The sequence below is a fragment of the Camarhynchus parvulus genome, chromosome 9, assembly GCF_901933205.1.
Source record: "Camarhynchus parvulus chromosome 9, STF_HiC, whole genome shotgun sequence".
Taxonomy (NCBI): Eukaryota; Metazoa; Chordata; class Aves; order Passeriformes; family Thraupidae; genus Camarhynchus; species Camarhynchus parvulus.
The window spans coordinates 1,078,780-1,099,839 of NC_044579.1; the positions used below are offsets into that span (position 1 = coordinate 1,078,780).

Genomic DNA, 21,060 nt, shown 5'->3' on the forward strand with positions numbered 1-21,060 from the left:
GTCTCTTATAAGGCCAATTAACATTAATGGGAGTTGTAGAAACAGACCCTTACAGGAGGACCTTGTTAGCTCTGTCTTCCTGTGGTTTTCATGCTGAGTTGTTAAGTTTTAGGGATTAGCAAGAACGCTAAAAGATATGGCAAAGCAATGCTGGCTATTGCCATACTGAAGTGCTTACTGAGTGAGCTTAATGAGTCAGGTTTGGGAATGGATTGGCAGGTCCATAAGTAACCAGACCTCTGGAAAATCCATACCAAGGCAACCTGATCAGCCAGCTGTACAAATATCCCACTGACCTCTTCCTCCCGGACAGCCTAATTCCTGAGAAACTCTGTTTCCAGGGGAAAACCACGAGAAATTCCCACAAACTCTGCTTTCCCAACCTGCCAGGGAGGCGTTTGGGAGGGAGTCAGACCCGGGGCAGGCCCGGGGGATCTCCTTGGCTCAGCAATCAAGGATTGCTGATTTCCTGGGATAACGGCGAGTCCCAGCCATCCTCCATCCAACTGAGCTGGGATTTTTGTGGGTGTTGTGTATTTAATTCAGCTGTGAGAAACCTACAGCCCCTGACATCATTTCCCTGGCCCGGGGATGTTTGATTTTTCCCACGTTATGGTGGGATAATGAGATGTGTTTTCCTGTGTGGTCTCCCAAGGGGCCCTCAGGCAGGAAAGATTCTTCCCTCTTTCTTCTTCTCCCTGTGAATTTGAGGGAATGCAACAGCACGAGGGACCTGGGTTGTATCAGGATGTGAATTTGCAGGTCAAAGAGTGAAATATCTGAATTTCAAGTCTATCCATGTGGATTAATTATCAGGATCACAGGATAAATGAACGTGATTGAGCAGGAGTGACAGAACTGTGATGGAGAACATGGAGGTTGGGAAACGCCCTCCTCTTGAGAGAGGCAAGTTTTGGAAATCTTAAATAAATGTAGGATTTAAACAGAGAAATGTCCCTGTGCAGTAGCTATTTTGATGTTGCCAGCTCACCTTCCAGGCCCTGCTGCTTTGAAATGAGCTCTCGGGGTTGAATTTAACATCCTCGCTTTCAAAAAACCAAGCACGCAAAATGACAAGGTTTCCTTTCTCGTTTTTACTGCTGTTTCCAGTCCAGCTCTGTAATGCTATTTTTAGAATCCTGTGTTTTAATGCTGTGGCATGAACTGCTGGGATTTCCCCTGGCTGATATAAAAGAGAGGATCTGCACTTTGGTATTAGCAGTCAGCCAGGAAATCCGTGCCTGGTGCCAGAAATGGGCCTTCCTTCATAAATCTGTATTTATTTTCATTTCCTTGAGCAGCGGTGACGTGCCAGATCAGCTGTGCTGCTGTCCTGACACATTCTGGAGTGCCATGGAGCAGGGGAGGCTGGGCTGGAAAGCAGAGACAGGATTTTCCTCTGATTCCCTGGGGACACGCACAGCTGGGGAGTGCTGGCTTTCAGGGAATCGGGATGGGACTGTGTTCTGATCCCATAAAGAACTGGCAAAAGGCACTTCCACAGGGAGCTTCACACCTTTGCAAACATAAGTGATCAGTCCTGTGTGATTGCCCTTACCACCTTGACAGAATTAGCTGTTATTGATCACAGATTCATTACAAAGCAGGAAAGCCGTGATCCAGTGGGCTGAAATCAATGGAACAATCCCTGGAAGTGTCCAAGGCCAGGTTGGATGGGGTTTGGAGCACCCTGGGATAGAGGAAGGTGTCCCTGCCCACTGCAGGGTGGAACGAGGTGAACTTTAATGTCTCTCCCAACCCAGATCATTCCATGATTCTATAATCCAGAGATCTGGATGCTCTTTCAGCTTGGCCTGTCTGAGGAAACCTCTCTTTCAGTGTAAAATGAGGATTATTCTGCCAGTTGATAATTTCACCACCCCTGGAGGTGTCCAAGGAAGGCCTGGCATGGCACTCAGTGCTCTAGGCTGGAGACAAGATGGGGATTGGTCACAGATTTGGTCTTGGAGGGCTTTTCCAGCCTCAGTGGTTCTGTGATTCTATGATCCAATCCACTTTTTGTGCACTCTGTGAAGGAAAAAGGCTCTGTATAAATAACCTCTAATTATGCTTCTTTTTGGATCCAAGTTAATTCCCAAAACTCCCGTGTCCTGTTGCTGGTCCCTTCCCCCCACTGGGAAGGCTTTTCAGGGTAAGGGTTACGTGAAGCACTTTCTAAAGTTCTATTTTTGAGAGTTCTGAAAGGTGACACCTGTGTGGAAGTCATTGCCATCCTTAAAATAACCGGGGTGGCAGCTCGGGGCACTGTGACATTGGTGGTGAGCAGGGACACACATGGCACAGGGGGAGTGGGACTGGCTCTTATCAGGGTTTAGAGCACCAGGTACCGTGGAGCTCAATCCTGACAGGGCCTCAAGGTGTGACAGCTCGATAAATATTGAATGTGGCCTTAATCTCAGGGTGGGGAGTGCTGTACCCCCAGCAGGAAGTGCTGATCCTCCTTGTGTGAGTGCAAGATACTACAGCGAGTATCTCCCACCCTATCGGCCCAGATATGGGAAGTGTACTCAGAGGGATATTGTGCAAAGAGCAAACAGCAGCAGGGAGAGCTTTTGTTCTGCAGGCACCGAGCCCAGGTCAGCAGGTGACACGCTGCAGAGCTCCCAAAATTGCAGGTTTGGAGTCAGATCTGACTTGGTCTGGAAAGGGAGGTTCCCTCCCCAGAAAGGGGGGCTCGGTGTGGTGCCCTCCTGCAGAGGAATGGGAGAAGGGAGAGTGCAGGGGACAGTGGGACACGCTGTGAGCTGATCCCAGTGCTGGGCACCCCAAATCCTGCTGGGGGACGTGGCTCTCACCCCGCAGAACAACCTGCAGCCCTTCCTCTCAGCCCTGGGAGAAAGGCCAGCAGGTAAAGGTCAGGGAGCTTGGTGTGTGTGTGTAACTCTGGGCTCTGCAGGGAGACAGCCGTGGCTCGTGAGGGGAGGCTGCAGTGTGGGATGCCAGGTTGGCTGTGCGTGGTGGTTTCCCGTGGCGCAGCGTGACTGATGCCCTGTGACAGCCCGTGCGTGGCGCCTGCTGGTGCAGCTGGGGACTCTGTCACTTCTCACCATCACCACACGACAGCAAAACTCTTTGGGAATGAAATGTTCTGCCACGAAATGGGGGCTCACGAAAGCACTCACTGCAAGCCCTGGGAATGAATTCACTTTTACTTTGTCACAGTGCCATGAGAAAACAGTGAATTCTGTAGTGCACTGTCCCTGTGTGGTGTGATGGGGCTGTGGGGTCCTGAGTGGCACCTTTGGCTTTAAGCCATCAGCACTTTAGGATGGACCACAGCGTGTGGCAGCAGCCTGAGTCCCTGCAGGAACCCCGGGTCCAGCCTGAGCTCCCAGCAAGGCTTGGCCTTGCACACAGTGATGAGATCCCAGGATCCCTGAGGCTGGAAAATCCCTCACACACCTTTGAGTCCAACCTGTGACTGATCCCCACCTTGTCCCCAGCCCAGAGCACTGAGTGCCACCTCCAGCCCTTTCTGGGACACCTCCAGGGATGAGCACCCCAAACCTCCCTGGGCAGCCCCTGCCAAAGTTTAACCCTTTCCACGGGGAAATTCCTGCTGCTGTCCACCCCTGGCCCAGCCTGAGGCCGTTCCATCTCCTCCTGTCCCCGTTCCCTGGAGCACAGCCCGACCCCCCTGGCTGTCCCCTCCTGGCAGGAGCTGTGCAGAGCCACAAGGGCCCCCCTGATCCCCCTTTTCTCCAGGCTAAGCCCCTTCCCAGCTCCCTCAGCCCCCTCACAGGACAGACTCTGGATGCAGGTCGTTGCTGCCATTCCCTGGGGAGCAATTCCCTGTGACATATCTGGGCCACCTTTGGTGTGCCCTCCCTCGTGCCCTGGTGGCTGCAGGCTGGGGCTGCCTCTCCTCCCAGCCCTCATGCACCACAGCATCCTGTGGCAGGGCTGGGTTCTGTGTGAGCTGGGGATCTCTTCAAAAACCCTCTGGCAATGTGTTATCACCATGGTGTGTCACCACGGCTTCCAAATGGTGGCTGCAGGCCACCAGAGATGGGGACAAAGCTGCTGGTGCCATGTTGTGTAAACAGGAAGAAAATCTGCCTGTTCCCTCGGTGACTCCATGGTGACCAGGAAACACTGGCCCATTTCACAAGCCTCCCCTGCCTCTCACAGGTCACACACAGGGTTTGCTTTCCCCAGAGCCACAGACACCTCTCTGTGCCTCTGACAACTGAGTCACAGCTGTTTGGGCGGCAAGGGACCTTAAAGCTCAGGGACCCCTGGCAGGGAGTCCCCATTCTTGATCCCAAACACATCAACAGCTCTGGGCCTTCTGCTGGCAGCTGTGTCAAGTTCTTCAATAGCTTTTATTCGGAATAAATCACAAAGAAACCTAAATATTTTAAAGCAATTTAATCTAAAATCTCCTTCCTTAAATTATTTAAGATACTTTGAAATAGCAAACAGCTTATGGAGACCATCACATGCTGACAGATTCCCAGGGATGGGGTCAAGGTTTGTGATGCTGAGCAGTGCTAGAGGAGCCCCAGAACAACCACCCTGAGGGGTCTGCAGGGTTCTGTTGCAGAGCCCTCAGAAAGCAGCCAGCACGGCGAGGTGGTGGCTGCTACAGCTCCTGCACATCCCCGGGCTCCACAAGCTGCCAGCTCAGCTGGCATCGGGCCATGGGTCACCTCAGGTGGCCACGGGTCACCACGGGTGTCCTCAGGACACAACGGCCGAGCTCTTGGTCAGGGCAGTACAGAGGGCCATCCTCTGGCCATCACCTCCCCCAGTATCTACCTTCAGAGAGCAGAAATAACCATTTTTGCACTTCAGTAAACATTATCTCTGTTTGGATGTTAGCTGCAGTCTTGCCCTTGCTCCTTTTGAAGTCAGTGGGTTTGACAGATGAGGAAACGGGTTCTAAAGCAAAGCAAGAAAAATCCTATCCCGCCTTATTTTCATCCCAGTTCCGCACATGTAAGGGTAGGGCTGCTTCTTAACAAGTCTGTTGTAGCAACAGCCTGCAACCAACACACACATGCTGTTATCTCTTCGTGGGAGATAAATGTACATTGTCAGGCCATGCCATGGAAATGCAACATTTGCATTTTCCTGTCAGGATGTGCCAGGATGCTGCAGGGCAATCCCAAAGCAGGAGCTGGGCACTAAGGTGAGGCGGAGGAAGGAGCAGCCTGACCTCCTGCCAGGCACTGCATGCTGCTGTTTAAAAGGCGATGGAGAGGAGCCCAAGCAAAGCTCCAGAGCTGTGTCACCAGTAAATATCATAACACAGTCTCACGGCTTGCAAAGACTCTCCTCACTAGTCCTAACTTGTATGGGCATTCCTGTTCCCTTTCTTGTAGGCTGGGAGACCCAGGGATTGTTTTTGCATGATGAATCTCAGAATGATGCACACACTCTGAACTTGCCCCCTGGATTCGAGTGAGCCCCACCATCCTCCTTGGGATGCTCCATCCTCTAAACATCCTGGCTTCCTTCACTTTTGTTTTCTCTCTGTCTTTTCCTGTTTTACAGTGACTCCACAGCTCCTTCATCACTGCCCAGTGTTTCTTCCAGTAGCTCACCAAGGCTGTAACATCTGTCTTGTTTCATCCATCCTTGTCCCCTTCCAGTGGGGAGGGCTTTGTGTGCAGTTTCTGTTTTGGCAGGATTTTCAGGTTTGGGTTTGTTTTTTTTTTTTTTTAAGGCAGCAGTAGAAACGTTTTGCTCTCTCCAGCTCCTGTGTTTAAATTAGGAAAGAGCAGATTGCTGGTGGCTGGGGGGAACAGGGAAGATTGATGGGGTTTCTGCCATCCCATGGGAGTTCCCTGGCGGGCTCCTGGGAAACTGCTGAGTCCTGCACCTCACCCTCATGGTAACAGCTCTGTTTTGCCTGAGGAGCCCTCACGAGTGCCACCATCATTGTCATCCAGGAGCATTAGATCTTACAGCTATGCCCTTGAATGCCTTAAAAATAGAGAACAAATCCTCCTACCCCTCTGCACCATCTCCCAGGGGTTGGGCTTTTACTTGGACCTTTTGACAGGAGAAGAGGAACTGGCCTCAAGCTGTGCCAGAGGAGGTTCAGGTTAGACATCAGGAAGGATTTCTTCATGGAAAGGGTTTTTCAGCACTCCAAGGGGCTGCCCAGGGAGGTGTCCAAGGGATGACTGGATGTAGCACTCAGGGCTCTGGGCTGGTGACAGTGCAGTATTTGGTCAGTCAAAGGGTGGATTCCATGGTCCTGGGGATCTTTTCCAACTCTAATGATTCTTTGATTCCCTCCCCAGATGCCATCCTGCTGACTGGTCTGTGCCCTCTGCCCCTCCGTGCCCATTCCTGACTGCCAGAGCTGCCTCTGTGCTCTGCGTTCCCTCCTCACTCCAGCTCTGTATCCCTGACGCTTTTCCTGGCACCCTTCCCAACTCCTCTTGCTGCCAAGTCAGACTCAGTACGAGCGTCTTGTATTCCCTTTCAAATCCTTTCCTATCGTGGCAAATAAACCCACTGTCCTCCACACACACACTCCTGATATTATCCTTGACAGCTCTTCACTTCTGGCACTCAGCTGCTGCTTAATCATATGGTTTCTTTCTCTGAGTCACCTCGTGTGCTCTTGCAGCCAAGAGCTTGACTTTGATTTGGCAATGTCACGGCAGGAGCACATCCCTCGGGATCCCAGTGCTGCCCCACATGTCCCACTGCCACCAGCACGCTCCTCTGTGCCCTGCTCTGGGCCACATCGGTTCCTCTGGAGAGTGGGACCATTCCCTCCCCTCTGCCCTCCCGCACACAGCACCAGCACCCCGCTCTCCCTGATTTTATCATTTCCCTGCAGCTTTGCAGAGTTTCTGTTCTTAGCACAGAGCGACCTGCCTGACCTTGACTCCCAGGTAGCCCTGGCGCTCAGATCCCTTCTCCAAACATCCTCCCACTGAGGCCCCTCTCCCCTCACTCTCGTCCTTGTGACATTTGCAAAGAGGGGGCAAACGGAGCAAACCAAACAAACCCAGCAAATACTGCTGGAAAAGGGGAACCAACACGATGTGCAGGGAGCACCGGGAATAAATAACCTCGCTGCCTTGCGAGCCCTGTCCTTCCCCTGACCTCTCCTGCCGCACGTCTGCTCCGTGCTGCGGGCCCGGCACAGGACCCCCGCTCCTCCCCAAATCCCCTGTGTACCTACGGAGCGGTAACCGAGCTCTGCTCCTCCCTAGGAAAACAACCGGAGCTTCCCAGAGGAGCTGTTTGCAGACAACGCTGCAAAACCGCTTCCCCGCACCGCTCCTTGTACCGAGAGAATGTAGGGGCAGCCTAAAGGCAGAGGGCTGGGATAAAAGTTGGATTTCTCACTGTCCAGAGAATGCTGCAGGTGTGGACACACCTATTCACCCTCCCAGCCCCTCGGCCGGTCCCGCTTTGTGTGAAGAGGGTGTTGGTGTTTATTGCCTTTTTCCCCAGCTGCACACTGGCACGGACTTTGCTCCTCTGGGCTGGGATTTCTAAGCGGCGGGAGGCTTTCCACGTGTGTTTGAGAAGGTACAAAGCCTGCCGGAAAACAATGGAAATAGCTGCCTTATGACTGCTGCGTGTCACGCACTCGGTTCTTGCCCGCTCGTTTGTCCTTGGAGCTGCTCGCGCCGCCTGGAACCTGATCCCGAGCGGTGCCGGGCGCCGGGGCTGGCACGAACACCGGCACCGTGCCACGGGCACAGCCACGGCCGTGCTCCGGCCGCGGCTCGAGGCCTCGGGCAGGGCTGACCGACCCCCTCAGCCCCCGGAGCCACCGCGGATGTGTGGAGCGGGCGGTGGGCTCCGTGAGGAGTGGGGGGTTTGTGGGGGCTTCCTGCCGGGAGGAAACAGCTGCTTCAGAGCCGAGTGCTTCTCCTGTGCTCCGCTTCCCACAGGGCTCTGGCCTGGGAGCATCCCGGCTGGCTCAGCATGGCTCTGACAGGTTCTTCCTACCCGCAGGAGAGGATCTCCCCTGATCCCCTCAGATAGGCTCCCCTCAGCCTTCCCAAAGGACAGGCTCCCTCTGTGCAGGCTTCTCTCAGACCTCAAAGACAGGATCTCCTTTATTTCCCCTACGATAGCCTCCCCTCAGCCCCCCAGGACTGGATCTACTCATCCATAGGCTCCCCTTTGTCCAATCTCTTTCAGGTCCCCAAGCACAGGATGGCCTTCATTTCCCCCAGGACTGGATCCCCTCCAGGACAGGCTCCCCTCAGCCCCGCCAATACCTGGATCCCCTCAGAACCCTCTGGGACAAGCTCCCCTCAGCCCCCCCCAAACACGGGATCCCCAAGACCGGATCCCTCCAACTCCCTCTAGCCAAGCCCCCTCCAGCCCCTCCTCGGCGGGCATAGCCAGGAGGGGGCCGGGATGCAGCAACCTCCGTTCCCCCGTGCCTGCCCGCCTGCTGCGTGCTGCAGCCCGCCTTCCCCCCGCCCTGCCGCGCTCCCCCCGCTCGCCGCCCGCGGTGATCCGCGCTGAGCTCACGGCCGCGCCTCACGACACCCCGGCTCGGCACGTCAGCCCTGCCATCGCGTGAGAGCCGCCGCCGCCGCCGCCCCCCCGCCCGCCGCCATCACGCACGGCGGGAACAGCTGCCGGCACGGCGCGGCCAGACCCCGCTCCCAGACCCCGCTCCCAGCCAAGGCGGGCTCTCGCCAGCTCCCATTAATGCAGATTTTAATTAATGACCCCCGCGGGGGGCGAGCCGCCCTTCACACGCAACACGCGCTCCCCCCCGTTCGCCCGCGCCTGGCGTGGAAGCACGAAGAGGTTAAAATGGAGGCGGGGGCGTGAGGCGGCTGCCAAGGCGGGATTAGCGCGGCTCGGAGCTCGGCACGCAACGCGGGACGGGGCACGGCGGCCACACGCGAGGGACCCGCGGTGACACGCGTGGCACCGCCGTGCAAAGCCGGGGGGAACGGAGGGCGCCGGGAGCCCGAACCAGCGCACTGTGCCCTCTGTTTCCCCCCCGGCTTTGCATCCCTCTGTTGAGACAGCACTTACCCATTCTTCCTTCCCCCCCCCCCCCTTACTGATGCAATTTTCCTTTTTTTCCAATAAAGCTTTTGTTTCTCTCCCCTAAAATTCACTACTTTCTTCAATCCAACCGCCCTTTTCTCCCCTGTTCGTCTCCCAACCTTACTGATATTTCACCTCAGAGATGGGTCGCGTAAAAATTAAATTAAGGTCACCTCGGGTTTTTTTTTTCTTTTTGTCATGGCCTGTCCCCAGTTTTGTGTGTGTGTCCCTAAATTACGTCCCTAAACAAAAATTGTTGTTTTACATAAGGCTGTAGAGAATGTTTTGGGGATGTAGGAACTGCTTTGGGGATGTAGGAATTCCTTTGGGCAGATGGTCCCTGCTGTGTGATAAATCCAAGTCCCAACAGGCACTGGGTTTTGGAGGAAACAAGAACCCATCAGCGCTGGAAAGAAGGGCAGAAAGTGGAATTAATCCCGCTGAAACTGCCGAATCTCGCTGCCAATCCTTCCCTGATTTATTTATTTTTGTAACTGTGTATTCGCTCCAGTGGGTCTCACCGGGAGCTGGCGGCTCCCGGTTCATCCCGAGGTTGAGCTCGTGCCTCGGGTGTGACACGCAGATGACCCGGCTGGCAGGGACGGATTTGGGGTGGCGAGGACTAATTGGGGGTGTCAGGGCTGGCTTTGGGGTGTCGGAGCCGAATTTGGGCTGGTGGGGCTGAGTTAGGGGTGTCAGATGCAGGTTTGGGGTATCAGGAGGGGCTTTGGGGTGTCACGGTTAAATTTGGGCTGTCAGTGCAGGATGGGGGGGGCAGAGGTGGTTTTGGGGTGTCAGTATAGAATTTGGGGTCAGGGACGGGTTTGGGATGTCAGGGCCAAATTCGGGACCTTGGGGGTGGCTTTGCGAGTGCAGGGCCAAATTTGAGGTGGCAGGGCCGAATCTGGGGAGTCAGGGTTTGACTTCGGGGTATTGGGGGGCTTCGGGGTGGCAGGGCCGAATTTGGGGTGTCAGGGTTTGGCTTTGGGGTGTCAAGGCCCAATTTGGGATGTCGAGCCCGCTTCGGGGTGTCAGAAGCGGCTCTGGGGAGCCGTGTTTGTCATGCCAGGGCTGGCTTTGGGGTGTCAGGGTGGTTTTGGGGGCGCATTTAACCCCGATCCTGCGGCGAGCCCGGGCCGCGCTCCCCTCGCCGCCCTCCCCTCAGCCCCTCTGACGCGCACGCGCCGTTGCCGCGGTTACGGCGGACGCCGCGGCCACAAAATGGCGGCGGCCGCCGCGCCCCCCCCGCCCCTCACGGGTCCCCCCGGCCGGGACCCCGGCGGGCCCTGACCCCCGAGCCCCCGCCGCTCCCGGAACCCCGATCCCCGGCCGCTCCAGGAGCCCGCCGCCCGGCCCGCGGGAGGCCATGGAGCGGCGCGGCCCCGTCCACGCGCTGCCCGAGGAGATCCGCAAGGTACGAGCTGTGGAAATGCCAGACCCCGACACTCGGAGCTCCTGCAGCAGTTCAGGGATGTTGCACAGGCCTGTGAGCGCCGGTGCATTATCTGCACATTTTGGCCCTGGGTTAGGCTGGGTGTTGGGTTTTCTCACTCTTTGTGCGGTGTAATTACAGTAATTCTATAGGAACCCTGCAGAGGAACACCTGAGTCTGTGCCAGGGCTGTCACTGCAGGTGAGTTTTGGGGAACACTGAGTCTGTGCTGGGGTGTAACTGCAGGTGAGTTTTGGGGAACACCTGAGTCTGTGCCAGGGCTGTCACTGCAGGTGAGTTTTGGGGAACACCTCGCCCTGTGCCGGGGTATCACTGCAGGTGAGTTTTGGGGAACACCCCAGTCTGTGCTAGGGTTGTCACCGCAGGTGAGTTTTGGGGAACACCTGAGTCTGTGCTGGGGTGTCACTGCAGGTGAGTTTTGGGGAACACCTCGCCCTGTGCCGGGGCTGTCACTGCAGGTGAGTCTCAGATTTCCCCTGTTCTGGCGTGTTTTGCTGCCGGGAGTTCGGAAGGACTGCAGAGCATGACATGTTCCAGAGGAGTATCAACACACACGAGGACGGAACATTCCCCTTCCTCTCCCCTCGTGTCTTTGTGTGTTCTTTTGTTTGCCAGACAGATGATTGCCGGTGTAGCAGCGCTGCTGTTTGTACGGCTCAATTTAGGAGGAGTCTGCACTCAAGTGGAACACGAGTCACTTTTTGTAACACTATCAAGTTTTCACTCTGGCAGTACGACACCCAGCTGTCCTCATTCCCCGGTCTGCAGCTCGTAATTGACAAGTCATTTAAAAGCTTTGTGTACTCAGCCTGGAGAAATTCTCCCTGGCTTAGTCCAGGAAACTACTCAGACAATTTCTGAGATGATTTCTGAGAAATCAGGGATGGGTAAGATAGACAAAGAAAGGGAAAAGGAATACTTAGCCTTAAAAAAGAAGAAGGGAAGAAGCTGTGGAACACTTTCAGACTCGTGAGCAGCTGTTTTGGTAGCAGGAAGGATCCCACTAAGTTTATTTATTTAGCAGTTAGTTTTTCAGCCCCAACGGGGTACAGTGGTGAGCAAAAATCAGTGTAAGCTTCTCACAGAAACAGTTGTACCAAACTGTTCAACGAGGGAATCCTCCTGGAGCTGGTTACTGCTTAATATTTCCTTTAATGACTTAAAGCTGCAGTTTGGTGGCACTTGAGCCTGTTTTATGTTGGGATCAGTTCCTGAGGCAGCTCCTGCTCCATGTGCTAGGCGTATGCTGGCACAAGGCGGGAGCAGCAGCCAGGGCAGGCACAGAAATGCAGTGACATGAATCCTGTCAGCAGCAGTGTCAGTGGCTGCTGGTTACTGTTGAGCCAGGATCTTGGATTACAATAAGGAATACACGGGTGCCAATTGGGAAGGGGTGTGAGCACACTGGGAACAGCATTAAACTTCATATTCTTAGGAAAAAAAAGGCTTTTAAAATTAATCCAATGCATTAATACCAAATCCATAATAGCCCCCTTGTCAGACTTAACAGTCTGAGGGCTCTAATCAGGTCATAAGCAGAGTAATATGAACAAAAGGACGTTACACAGAAAGAATCTGTTAATGTATTGACAGTTTGAATATCTCAATAATTGTAATAGGAATCACATGTGAAACTTGGGTCTTTGTTGTCCCTCTGTCCAGGGCTGTTGAGGTTTCAGTTCTGAGCTGCAGGCTTTAAAAATAATGACATGACTGATGGGAATTTAGAAAAGAGCAAAAATAGTAAAAAGAGCTTTAAAATCTTCTAAGAAAGGATAACAGAGCTGGCTTTGCTCATTCTGGAAAATACCTGAGGGCACAGTAACTGCTCACAGGAGGTGGTGGTTCGTTTCCAGGTGCAAATGAGTCTTTTCCTCACATTTCTGGATGTGCTTTGGTTGATTACTCTGAAACTCTGGAGCATCTCTCCCAGGCTGTGGGACTGTCACTTCAACTTGTCCCTCGAAGGAGAGGATGGGGCAGGCAATCTCTGGAGATGCCACCAGTGCTGGGTACACCTTTAACAGTGCAGAGGATGCAGGATTTGCAGATATGGACAGACTTTCTATTCCTGTCCCATCCTCCTCATGCCACATGTGAGCTCCAAGGCAGCGACAGCCCGGGGTTTGGGATGGGAAAGTGTCGGGGTTTGACACATCCTGTGCTGTGCTCCTCTCCTCCTCAGCTGGCTCGTGTTGTAGCTGCAGCAGGGTTACAAGGCACCACAAGTCATTCTCACCATTTCCTCTCCTCGTATCTGCCGTCCTTTCCGCACACATGTGCTCGTTCCCCTCCCGTTCTCTGCTGCCCAGATTTTACAGCCTCCCCTTTGGAATCTCCCCCGCCGAGGGATGTGTGCCAGCTGTGGCTTGCTGTGCCAGCTGTGGCTGGCTGTGCCAGATGGAGCACGTGCTCCCAGTGTGGGTGTGCAGGCCCAGGCAGCACGTGGGGCTGCAGGGATGGAGCCTCTCAGGCACCGAGTGCTGCCCAGAGTGAGGGATGTGCCCTGGGCTGGCGCTGGGCTGGCATGGACACACGGACGGATGGATGGATGATGGATGGAGGGCTGCATGGATTCGTGGATGCATGGATGGATTGCTGGAGGTTGGGTTGTGGCACTCACATGGGATTCAGGAGCTGCCTCACAGGGCAGGCTCTCATCTTCTTCTCCTTGGAGCTGCACAAACTGCTTATCAAGGTTTTATTTTAAAGGAAGTTTTAGTCTAGAGCGAGGGAGATTTCTCAGCATTTTGCTAAGGGAATGATAGATGTGAAGGGACTTTGGTTCTTCATGTTCTGATCTATTTTGCCTCAGAGAACTGTGTAAAAACTTCTACATGTCCCTGCTTTCTTCTCTCTCTCATTCCTTCTGCTCTCACACCCTTTTCACAACATTGCATGGAAGGAGATTTCTCAATTTTTAAGGGAATGATAGATGTGAAGGGACCTTGGTTCTTCATGTTCTGATCTATTTTGCCTCAGAGAACTGTGTAAAAACTTTTACATGTCCCTGCTCTCTTCTCGCTCTCATTCCTTCTTCTGTTCTCACACCCCTGTCACAACATTGGATTTCACATTCATTGCATGGGTGCTAAATGAAAAAAACAAAATCAATAGGTGAATCAAACATCTACATATCCATTATTAAAGTTTATAGTATTCTTTTGTGTTTATAGTTCCATACTTCTTGGGAACTAATTGTTAGTAAAGATGGAAATCAGTGGCTTTTAATGCCTACTTTCAATGTATTTACATAGAGTTTCTGCAAGCAAACTCAGCCTGAGAGGTGTCACAGAGCCCAGCAGGGTAAAGAAGGGAGTTAGTGTTTCCTTGACCCAATGTCATGGATGTGTATTTTTGGGGACTTCTGGTTTTATTGCTTGGTTAATGTTTTGTTTTAGTTTAATTTTTCCTCAAGGCTTTTATATTTCACCTTGGTAGTTGTTTGTTGCCAGTGGTGGATGAATCATTTTTTGTGCCTTTGGACTTTAATTAAAGTTCTGTGGGAGTGGAGGGAAATAGGAGGGAAGATGCAGCTTTGCACTGAGGATCTCCCTGAAACAGGAAACAGAACAGCAACAGAATGACCCAAGTCCTCAAAGCAGCAAACACAGTTATATTTAATTTCATATTTTATTAAAAAAAAACCAACTTTGTTACCATAAATCATAAAATTAATGGGGCCAAGATAACCTTAGAGATTGAGAGTTGTGTGAGGCCAGGAGCTGAGGCCGGGCAGGAAGCCCGAGGCTGTTCCCCATGAGGACAGAACGTCCTGTGGTGTCCCCAGGGTGTCGGGTACACCACAGGCAGCAAGGGGTACTCGGAGCCTCTCCACGTGTGCTATAGCCTGGGCACAGTATGGGCTCTGTATGAGCACATCATGTCAGCTTCCCCTCCTCCTGCCGTCTGGGAACCCAGCATTGGGGTTTTCCTGTGGAAGGTTCTGGAACACAGAGTTCCAGCTGTGGCTGGGAGCCCACGGGCCTGTCCCATCCACCAGGACAGCACGGCTCTGTGCTTGGGACGTGCTGCAGTGGCACCAGCAGGCATTTAAAAGCAGATAAATTTCCAGTTTGTGCCCTCCAGATAAACGTGGCAGAATGGCAGAGCCCTTTCCAGCATCCTGCTGGCCCCCACCTTCTGGATTCTCCTGGAGGTGATGTTCCCCAGCTGCTCCAGTGCCCACGGAGGTTTTCAGCACTCAGCTGTGGAATTTGTAATGTTTTGTGCTGTTGGGGTGTCAGGCTCCTTCTGTGGGAGTGTTCTGAGTGCTGGGGATTGCTCTGGAAATGGGAGAAAATCCTGCAATGGTTGGAAGGGACCTCCAGGTGCCATGGCAGGGACACAGGGACACCTTCCACCATCCCAGGTGGCTCCAGGCCCCAGTGTCCAGCCTGGCCTGGGCACTGCCAGGGGTTGTACCCAGATGGTTCAGCATCTCCACTAAGGGACACTCCACACCTTCTCTAGGCACTATAGCCAAGCTTTTCTCATCACACCAGGCCTGTATTCTCTATATCCAAGGTTTTCTCACAAAACCAGGCCTGTATTCTCTATATCCAAGGTTTTCTCACAAAACCAGGCCTGTATTCTCTATATCCAAAGTTTTCTCACAAAACCAGGCCTGTATTCTCTATATCCAAGGTTTTCTCACAAAACCAGGCCTGTATTCTCTATATCCAAGGTTTTTGCACAAAACCAGGGCTGTATTCTCTATAACCAAGGTTTTCTCACAAAACCAGGCCTGTATTCTCTATATCCAAGGTTTTTGCACAAAGTCAGGGCTGTATTCACTACAGCCAAGGTTTTCCAGCCTTTCTGCACATGTGTCCGAGGTGCTGCTGGGACTGGAGGGACTGGAATCTCCTCACCTCCCACGCTGTGGGGTTACAGCCAGGAGGGGCTTCCTGACAATCCCACCTACGGATGCAGGGTTACTCAGGCAAAGCTCTGGTTAACAATGGGCTAAATCACCCCTTGTCTGCTGTGTTTTGTCATCAGATGCTTGGTGGCAGCCCTGGGGTTGGGTTCTCCGTTGGAACATGCCCTGACACATCCCAAGGAAGGTGGGGATGGCCCTGTGCTGGTGTTTGCAGGCTCTGTGAGTGTGACAATGTTAGGGTTCATTATTCTGCTTCCCTCCAGGCTGCAATGGGTTCAGCTACCTGAGCTCCCGGTGATATTTCCTGTCGTGACACAGGGATTTTCCCAGAGCATGTTTTGGGTGAAGCAACCTTCTGGTTTTACTCCCAGCCTGTTTCTCCACTGCTCATGTGTTCAAAGCAAGCACTGGGATTTTTATTTTGCAACTGTGATTTTATGGGCAGGGAGCACATAATGATGTGAGCAGTGTGGCTCAGCAGTACCATCTGTAGTGCTTTGGGGTACATGCTGATTGAAAACTTGGCTCATTATACACTTTGTTTCTTTTAAAAGAAGTGAAGTTTCTACTGAGACCTTTTAAAAATCTTTCTTTGACTAAGGCAAATATAAATTTCAATCTGGTACCTCCTCATTTTGTATATACATCAAAAAGACTCCCCTTTCTTCCTCAAAAATCAATGGTGTGATTTGAGTCATCATTTCTTTTTGTGCAATAAGGATTGACTGGTGTGTCAGAAGAGGGACAGACAGAATGAGAAACATGAAAATAATGTGAGAGAGGAGTGAAACAAAAAAGAAAGTAAAATTTGGTAATAAGAAATAATTTAAGACCACCCAGTTGCAGCATAAGGATTATTTGTTTTTTCTTGACTTTCGTGTTTCCAGCTACAAGTTTAATTTGGACAAATACAGAGTTTTTTGGTTTGGACCAGTCCTTGCTGAAGCAATCTGAGTCCTGACAGATCCACCAAGGGATGAAGAGCTGTGGACCGAGGAGCAAGGGGTGTTGTGAGGAATTTCTCCATGGAAAGGGCTGTCCAGCCTGGCCCAGCCGCCCAGGGCACTGGTGGGGTTTATCAGCCCTGTGCATGTGGCACCTGGGGACATGGATGCTGTGGGATGGTGGCACTCCATGGTCTTGGGGAGCTTTTCCAAGCTGAGCAGTTTTAGGGTTCTGTGATGAGTGATCCCTGTGCTGGGTGCTGTAACACCAAAGCCCTGCCAAATGAGAGAGGAGCTCACTCTTCTAAACAGGAATCCAGCTCTCCATCCTGGGATGTTTGTGGGTGGAATCTGAAATTCCAGAGGAGAGGGGTGGTGGTGCACGAGCTGACACACCCTGGAGTTATTTGGTCAAGTTCAAGTGGTACAAATTCCTGTCTCATTGTTCAGAAGGCTAAAAATGGTCCAGACCACCAATTTCTTTTCTTTTTTTCCTTACAGCTTATGCTCTACAGATGAAACTGAGTCAGACAGATGTAATTTGAGTGATTATCCCTCTTGGCCCAGTCCTCCCCTTGCCTTGGTAGCTAAAGAAATCTTTGTAACCAGGGGATAGTATTTCCTTCCAAAACCAACTGCAGAGTGGAAAGTGTTCCCCCAGATGCTTTACAGCATCTGTGCATCACTCACAACTGTAGCTCAAAGTCTTATGGATAAATATCTTCCCAGATCAAGCACTTTGTCCTCAGCAAAACTGGTTTTTTAAAATTCCTAATTGATTTTTTCTGTTTGCTACTTGTCCTCAGTGCTGACTCAGGACATGTAAGTCCCCTTTGTACTCAGAGCTCTGATAGTTTCCTTTTCTATTCCTTCCAAACTGTTTTTCCTCTGATTTTTTTCCTGCTTTGAAGTTGACAACAGTGTTTTTATCAAATGGAAACAGTGAAATATGGAATCTGAAACCATTAATTTGTCTTTAGTACACATCCTTTGTGGTTACTCAGCAATCTCACTGTTCCAGAAAAGGTAATTTGTAAGCACATGAACTGATGAGTTTGTTTCCTACAGATTTTGTTTAATGGTTGGTCAGCTTTGGTGTCTAAGAGACAAGGTCTGGTGGAGCTTTTCTCCTGGGAAGACCATTTATTTATAAGGCTGCCAGGGGGCAGGGATAGATGGGATATTGGAATTCTTGGGTCAGATGGGATATTGGGAATTAGGAATTGTTCCCTGGCAGGGCGGGCAGGCCCTGGCACAGCTGGGGCTGCCCCTGCATCCCTGGCAGTGCCCAAGGCCAGGCTGGACACTGGGGCTGGAGCACCTGGGGCAGTGGGAGGTGTCCCTGCCATGGCAGGGGTGGCACTGGGTGGGATTTAAGGTCCCACTTAACCCAAACCATCCTGGGATTCCATGAGAGAGGAACCTTGGATTCAGGATGGGAAATCAGGTCAGTGCCTTCCTTGCTCTATTCACTTTCATCTGGGTCCTGGTAATTTTGCAGGTACCCTGGACAGATGTGCTGGGTTTAAATTAACTGTGGCTGGCATCACTCAGCGTGTGCCAAATCCATTCCTGGTGCCAGGGAAGTGTTCCATGGATTAAGGTGGATATTTGGAAGCTGTTCAATCTGTACACTTATTGCAGTGCTTGCAGGGTAATTATTAATGTGCAGAGCAAGGTCCTGATTTACACAGCCTTTCCTGTTCTGTGATTTTTTGACTCTGTAGCAAATACTGTAAATCTCCAACCTGATCAGGAATCCTCCCAGATTTTCATTTCACCTGAGGAATGGATGGGAAGGAGAGCACTTCCAGCTGAGCCCAGACAGGGAGTATTTGTTGTTCTATGGCTTCATTTATTTTGACATTCAGTAACAAAACTGACTTTGAAAACTAAGAAGTTTTGGTACTTGCACAAACCCTTTCGAGTTCAGCCCCCTGGTGATTCTATCTTGTTTTTGATGGGAGAAGCAGTGGAAGTTCTCAGCTGTTTGTGTGAGCAGCAGCAGTGGCTGTGTGCACAGAGCACCGTGTCCTCTCTGATAAAGCCCCTGCTGTGCTCCCTGCACAGCTCGTTTTGTCCTTTTCCAGGGCACTCATTCCAGTGCTTTGGAACTTCGGGGCACTTATCCTGAAGAACAGTTTCAGGATTCCAAGCACAGACTGCAGCTGCCAGGAAAAATAAACTTGCATTTTCGGCTCCTCCAGAGCAGCTGTAACCAGGAGGGTTTAAACTGGAGCAACATTAAGAAATGGGGAAATAAAGCCTGTCTAGGGCACCCTGAAACACTGTTTATATCAAACTGTATTTAAACTCCTAAAGGTTGTTGTATGAGTCTTTAATTTATAATTTTTGAAAGCTCTTTTCTTTCCTCTCGGCATGGTTTCTTTCTGTTTATCCCAATGTCTCAAAACATAATTTTTTTTTTCTTCTGTAAAACGAAGTTTCTTAATTGGATTTAAACTGTTTGAACAGGTGCTTGCATGTTCCCTGCTTCAAGGTTAATAACTAGCTCAGTTGGAAAACTGTTTCCCAGTTTAATACACGGCCTTTCCTTTGGATGGGTGTTACATGCTCTGTGTTTTGTAACCAGTCCTGAGTCCTTCATTCCTGGCAAAGGGGTTACAGATTCCACAGCACCCCAGTGCCATGGACACCTCAGCATCACTCATCAATTATTTTTGTGAAGATTGTGGATTACCTCACTTTATTCACTCTCCTTCCTCTTGCCTCCTTCACTTGGATTTGAGTTGTCAGAAACCCAGAGAAATAACATTTATCTGGTAATCCCAGATTCATTAATGAAATAGCTTTATAAAACACAGTATTTCATTTTCCATTAATACCTCCGACCTAACTCAGAAGTACTTCAGCATTTCAGTGGGAGTTCCCACATATCAAATTGATGTATCTTGGGAAGTTGCCAGGAAGGAAAAGTGCTGCTCTAGCTGGGGTTCATTTTGCTAATGAAGACTTTTGTCTTTATTTGCTAAAGCAATAACATCATCTGATCTCAAATGTTCCAGAGCAGCAAATGGTTTAAATTGTTTGGATTTGTTATTATTTCTTAGCATGACTGAGGGGTTTTTTAGCTGAACCTGTTTCTCTGAGGCTCTGAAGCATTTTCTGTCTTTGCAGATGCCCCGGGACCAGACAGTGTGCAAATACTGCGGAGTCAGCTACCTGACACTCCACGAGTTCAAGGTGATGGAAGACAAAGTGAAAGCAATGGAGAAGGAGATTAAGGTTTATAAGGGAAGCCTAGAACGGGAGCAGAGGCTTCAGGCAGAGTTGCAGGCTCTTCACCACGACCTTGAGCGCTGCCGGGCTGAGAGCGAATCCAAAACGGAAAGGTCAGAGCACATCATCTCCTCTGGAGATCCTCTCCTCTGTGTGGCAGGGAATTTCAGCACAAAGCAGCTTCAATTACAAATAACATTTGTCTTTCTGTTCTCAGATGGCCCATATACACTGTAATACTTGACTTAAATCATCTTTCCTGGTGTCCTGTTGGAAGCAGGTTCAGAATTCCTGAGCAGTTTAGGAGCAGTCGATATGTGGAAGGTGAAGGAAAGGCCAGAAGCACTCAGAGGGATTTCCCCTGCACACACTCCCAAAGGGAAATTTTGAATATCTCATCTTATCATCTTGTAATAAATCTCTAATATTCCAGATGAAATTCCACAGGACTGGGAGTGCCACAGGTCTGAGATTTGGGCTGGCTGTCTCACAGTAAAGAATCCTCAGTGTTCTTCCCTGACAGTCTCAGGATTCCCTCTCTGCAGGGCTGGGGCAGAATCCCAAAGCAGTGGGGAACAGTTTGGGAAATGCCAGGGGCATTTTGCTTCACAAACAGGAGGTTTCAAATCCTTACAGAAATGGGAAGGCCCCAATTACAGGGGGAGTTTTGTACCATGAAACTCCAGTAATTATTGATGGATCTCAGAGCCACATTTGGATTTTCAGGGCACAATCTGGACCTTCAAGTGTGTTCTTTAGCTCATACTTACAGGGTCTGTATCCTGTTCTGTGCACATATTTTGGAATCTATTGTTATATTCCATCAATTGATTACAGTAGGACTATAAAGAATTGATGTTTATAGTCAATTAGTAAAATATACTTTATAAAAATGCAGTTTGCTCCCAGGAACTGCTGGGTAATTTTTGGCTCATCTGACTCAAACAGACAGAAGTTTTTTTTGTAAGGATGAGGTTCTAATTTTAATTACCAGCTCAGTTTGATTTTTGGGATCCCCAGGAGGGGCTCCTTGTATGACCGCCCCACACCAAGGGATGTAGAGCTGAAGGTGCTCTTGAGATTGGACTGAAATGCTTTGGAAACCTAATTTTTTTTTTGAGAATGACTCAAATACTGTTAAAAAATTAACTAAATTAATGGATTTAGTTTGGCTTTTGCTTGCTAATATTACTAATAAAAGATTCATTTTAGAGCACAAGTTCCCACGAAAGTGAACAAAATGCACTTATCTTGTAAGTTACTCATAATGTTTCTTGCAATATCTTTTTAATTTAAATTTAGCATCTTTCACCCCTCCTTCCCGATATTTAATATTTTCTGTGGTTTAATATCTATTTTTGAAGCTTGTTTGCTCCTTGTCCCTTTAACGACCCTGGGTGGCAGCTCTGGTGGCAGTGTGTGAGCAAATGCACTGACAGCACATTCTTCTTGTTGAGGCTCATTTGCCAGAGCTAAACTTTAAATTTTCATCGAGCTGACTTCTTGTAGTAAAGCTGGAAC

The 21,060-nt window shown here is 50.7% G+C and overlaps 1 protein-coding gene across 3 annotated transcripts in view; it reads left to right on the forward strand.

The window, feature by feature from the left end:
- The first annotated feature begins 10,287 nt into the window (after positions 1–10,287).
- Positions 10,288–21,060, forward strand: part of LEKR1 (leucine, glutamate and lysine rich 1) — a 34,204-nt gene continuing 23,431 nt past the window's right edge. For all 3 annotated transcript variants that reach the window (XR_004060962.1, XM_030954451.1, XM_030954452.1), the window contains exons 1-2: positions 10,288–10,432; positions 19,438–19,652. Coding sequence is in view for 2 of the 3 variants with exons in the window: in XM_030954451.1 (XP_030810311.1) it covers positions 10,385–10,432; positions 19,438–19,652 (263 nt within the window). In the remaining variant the exon portion in view is untranslated. The remainder of the gene's footprint in view (positions 10,433–19,437; positions 19,653–21,060) is intronic.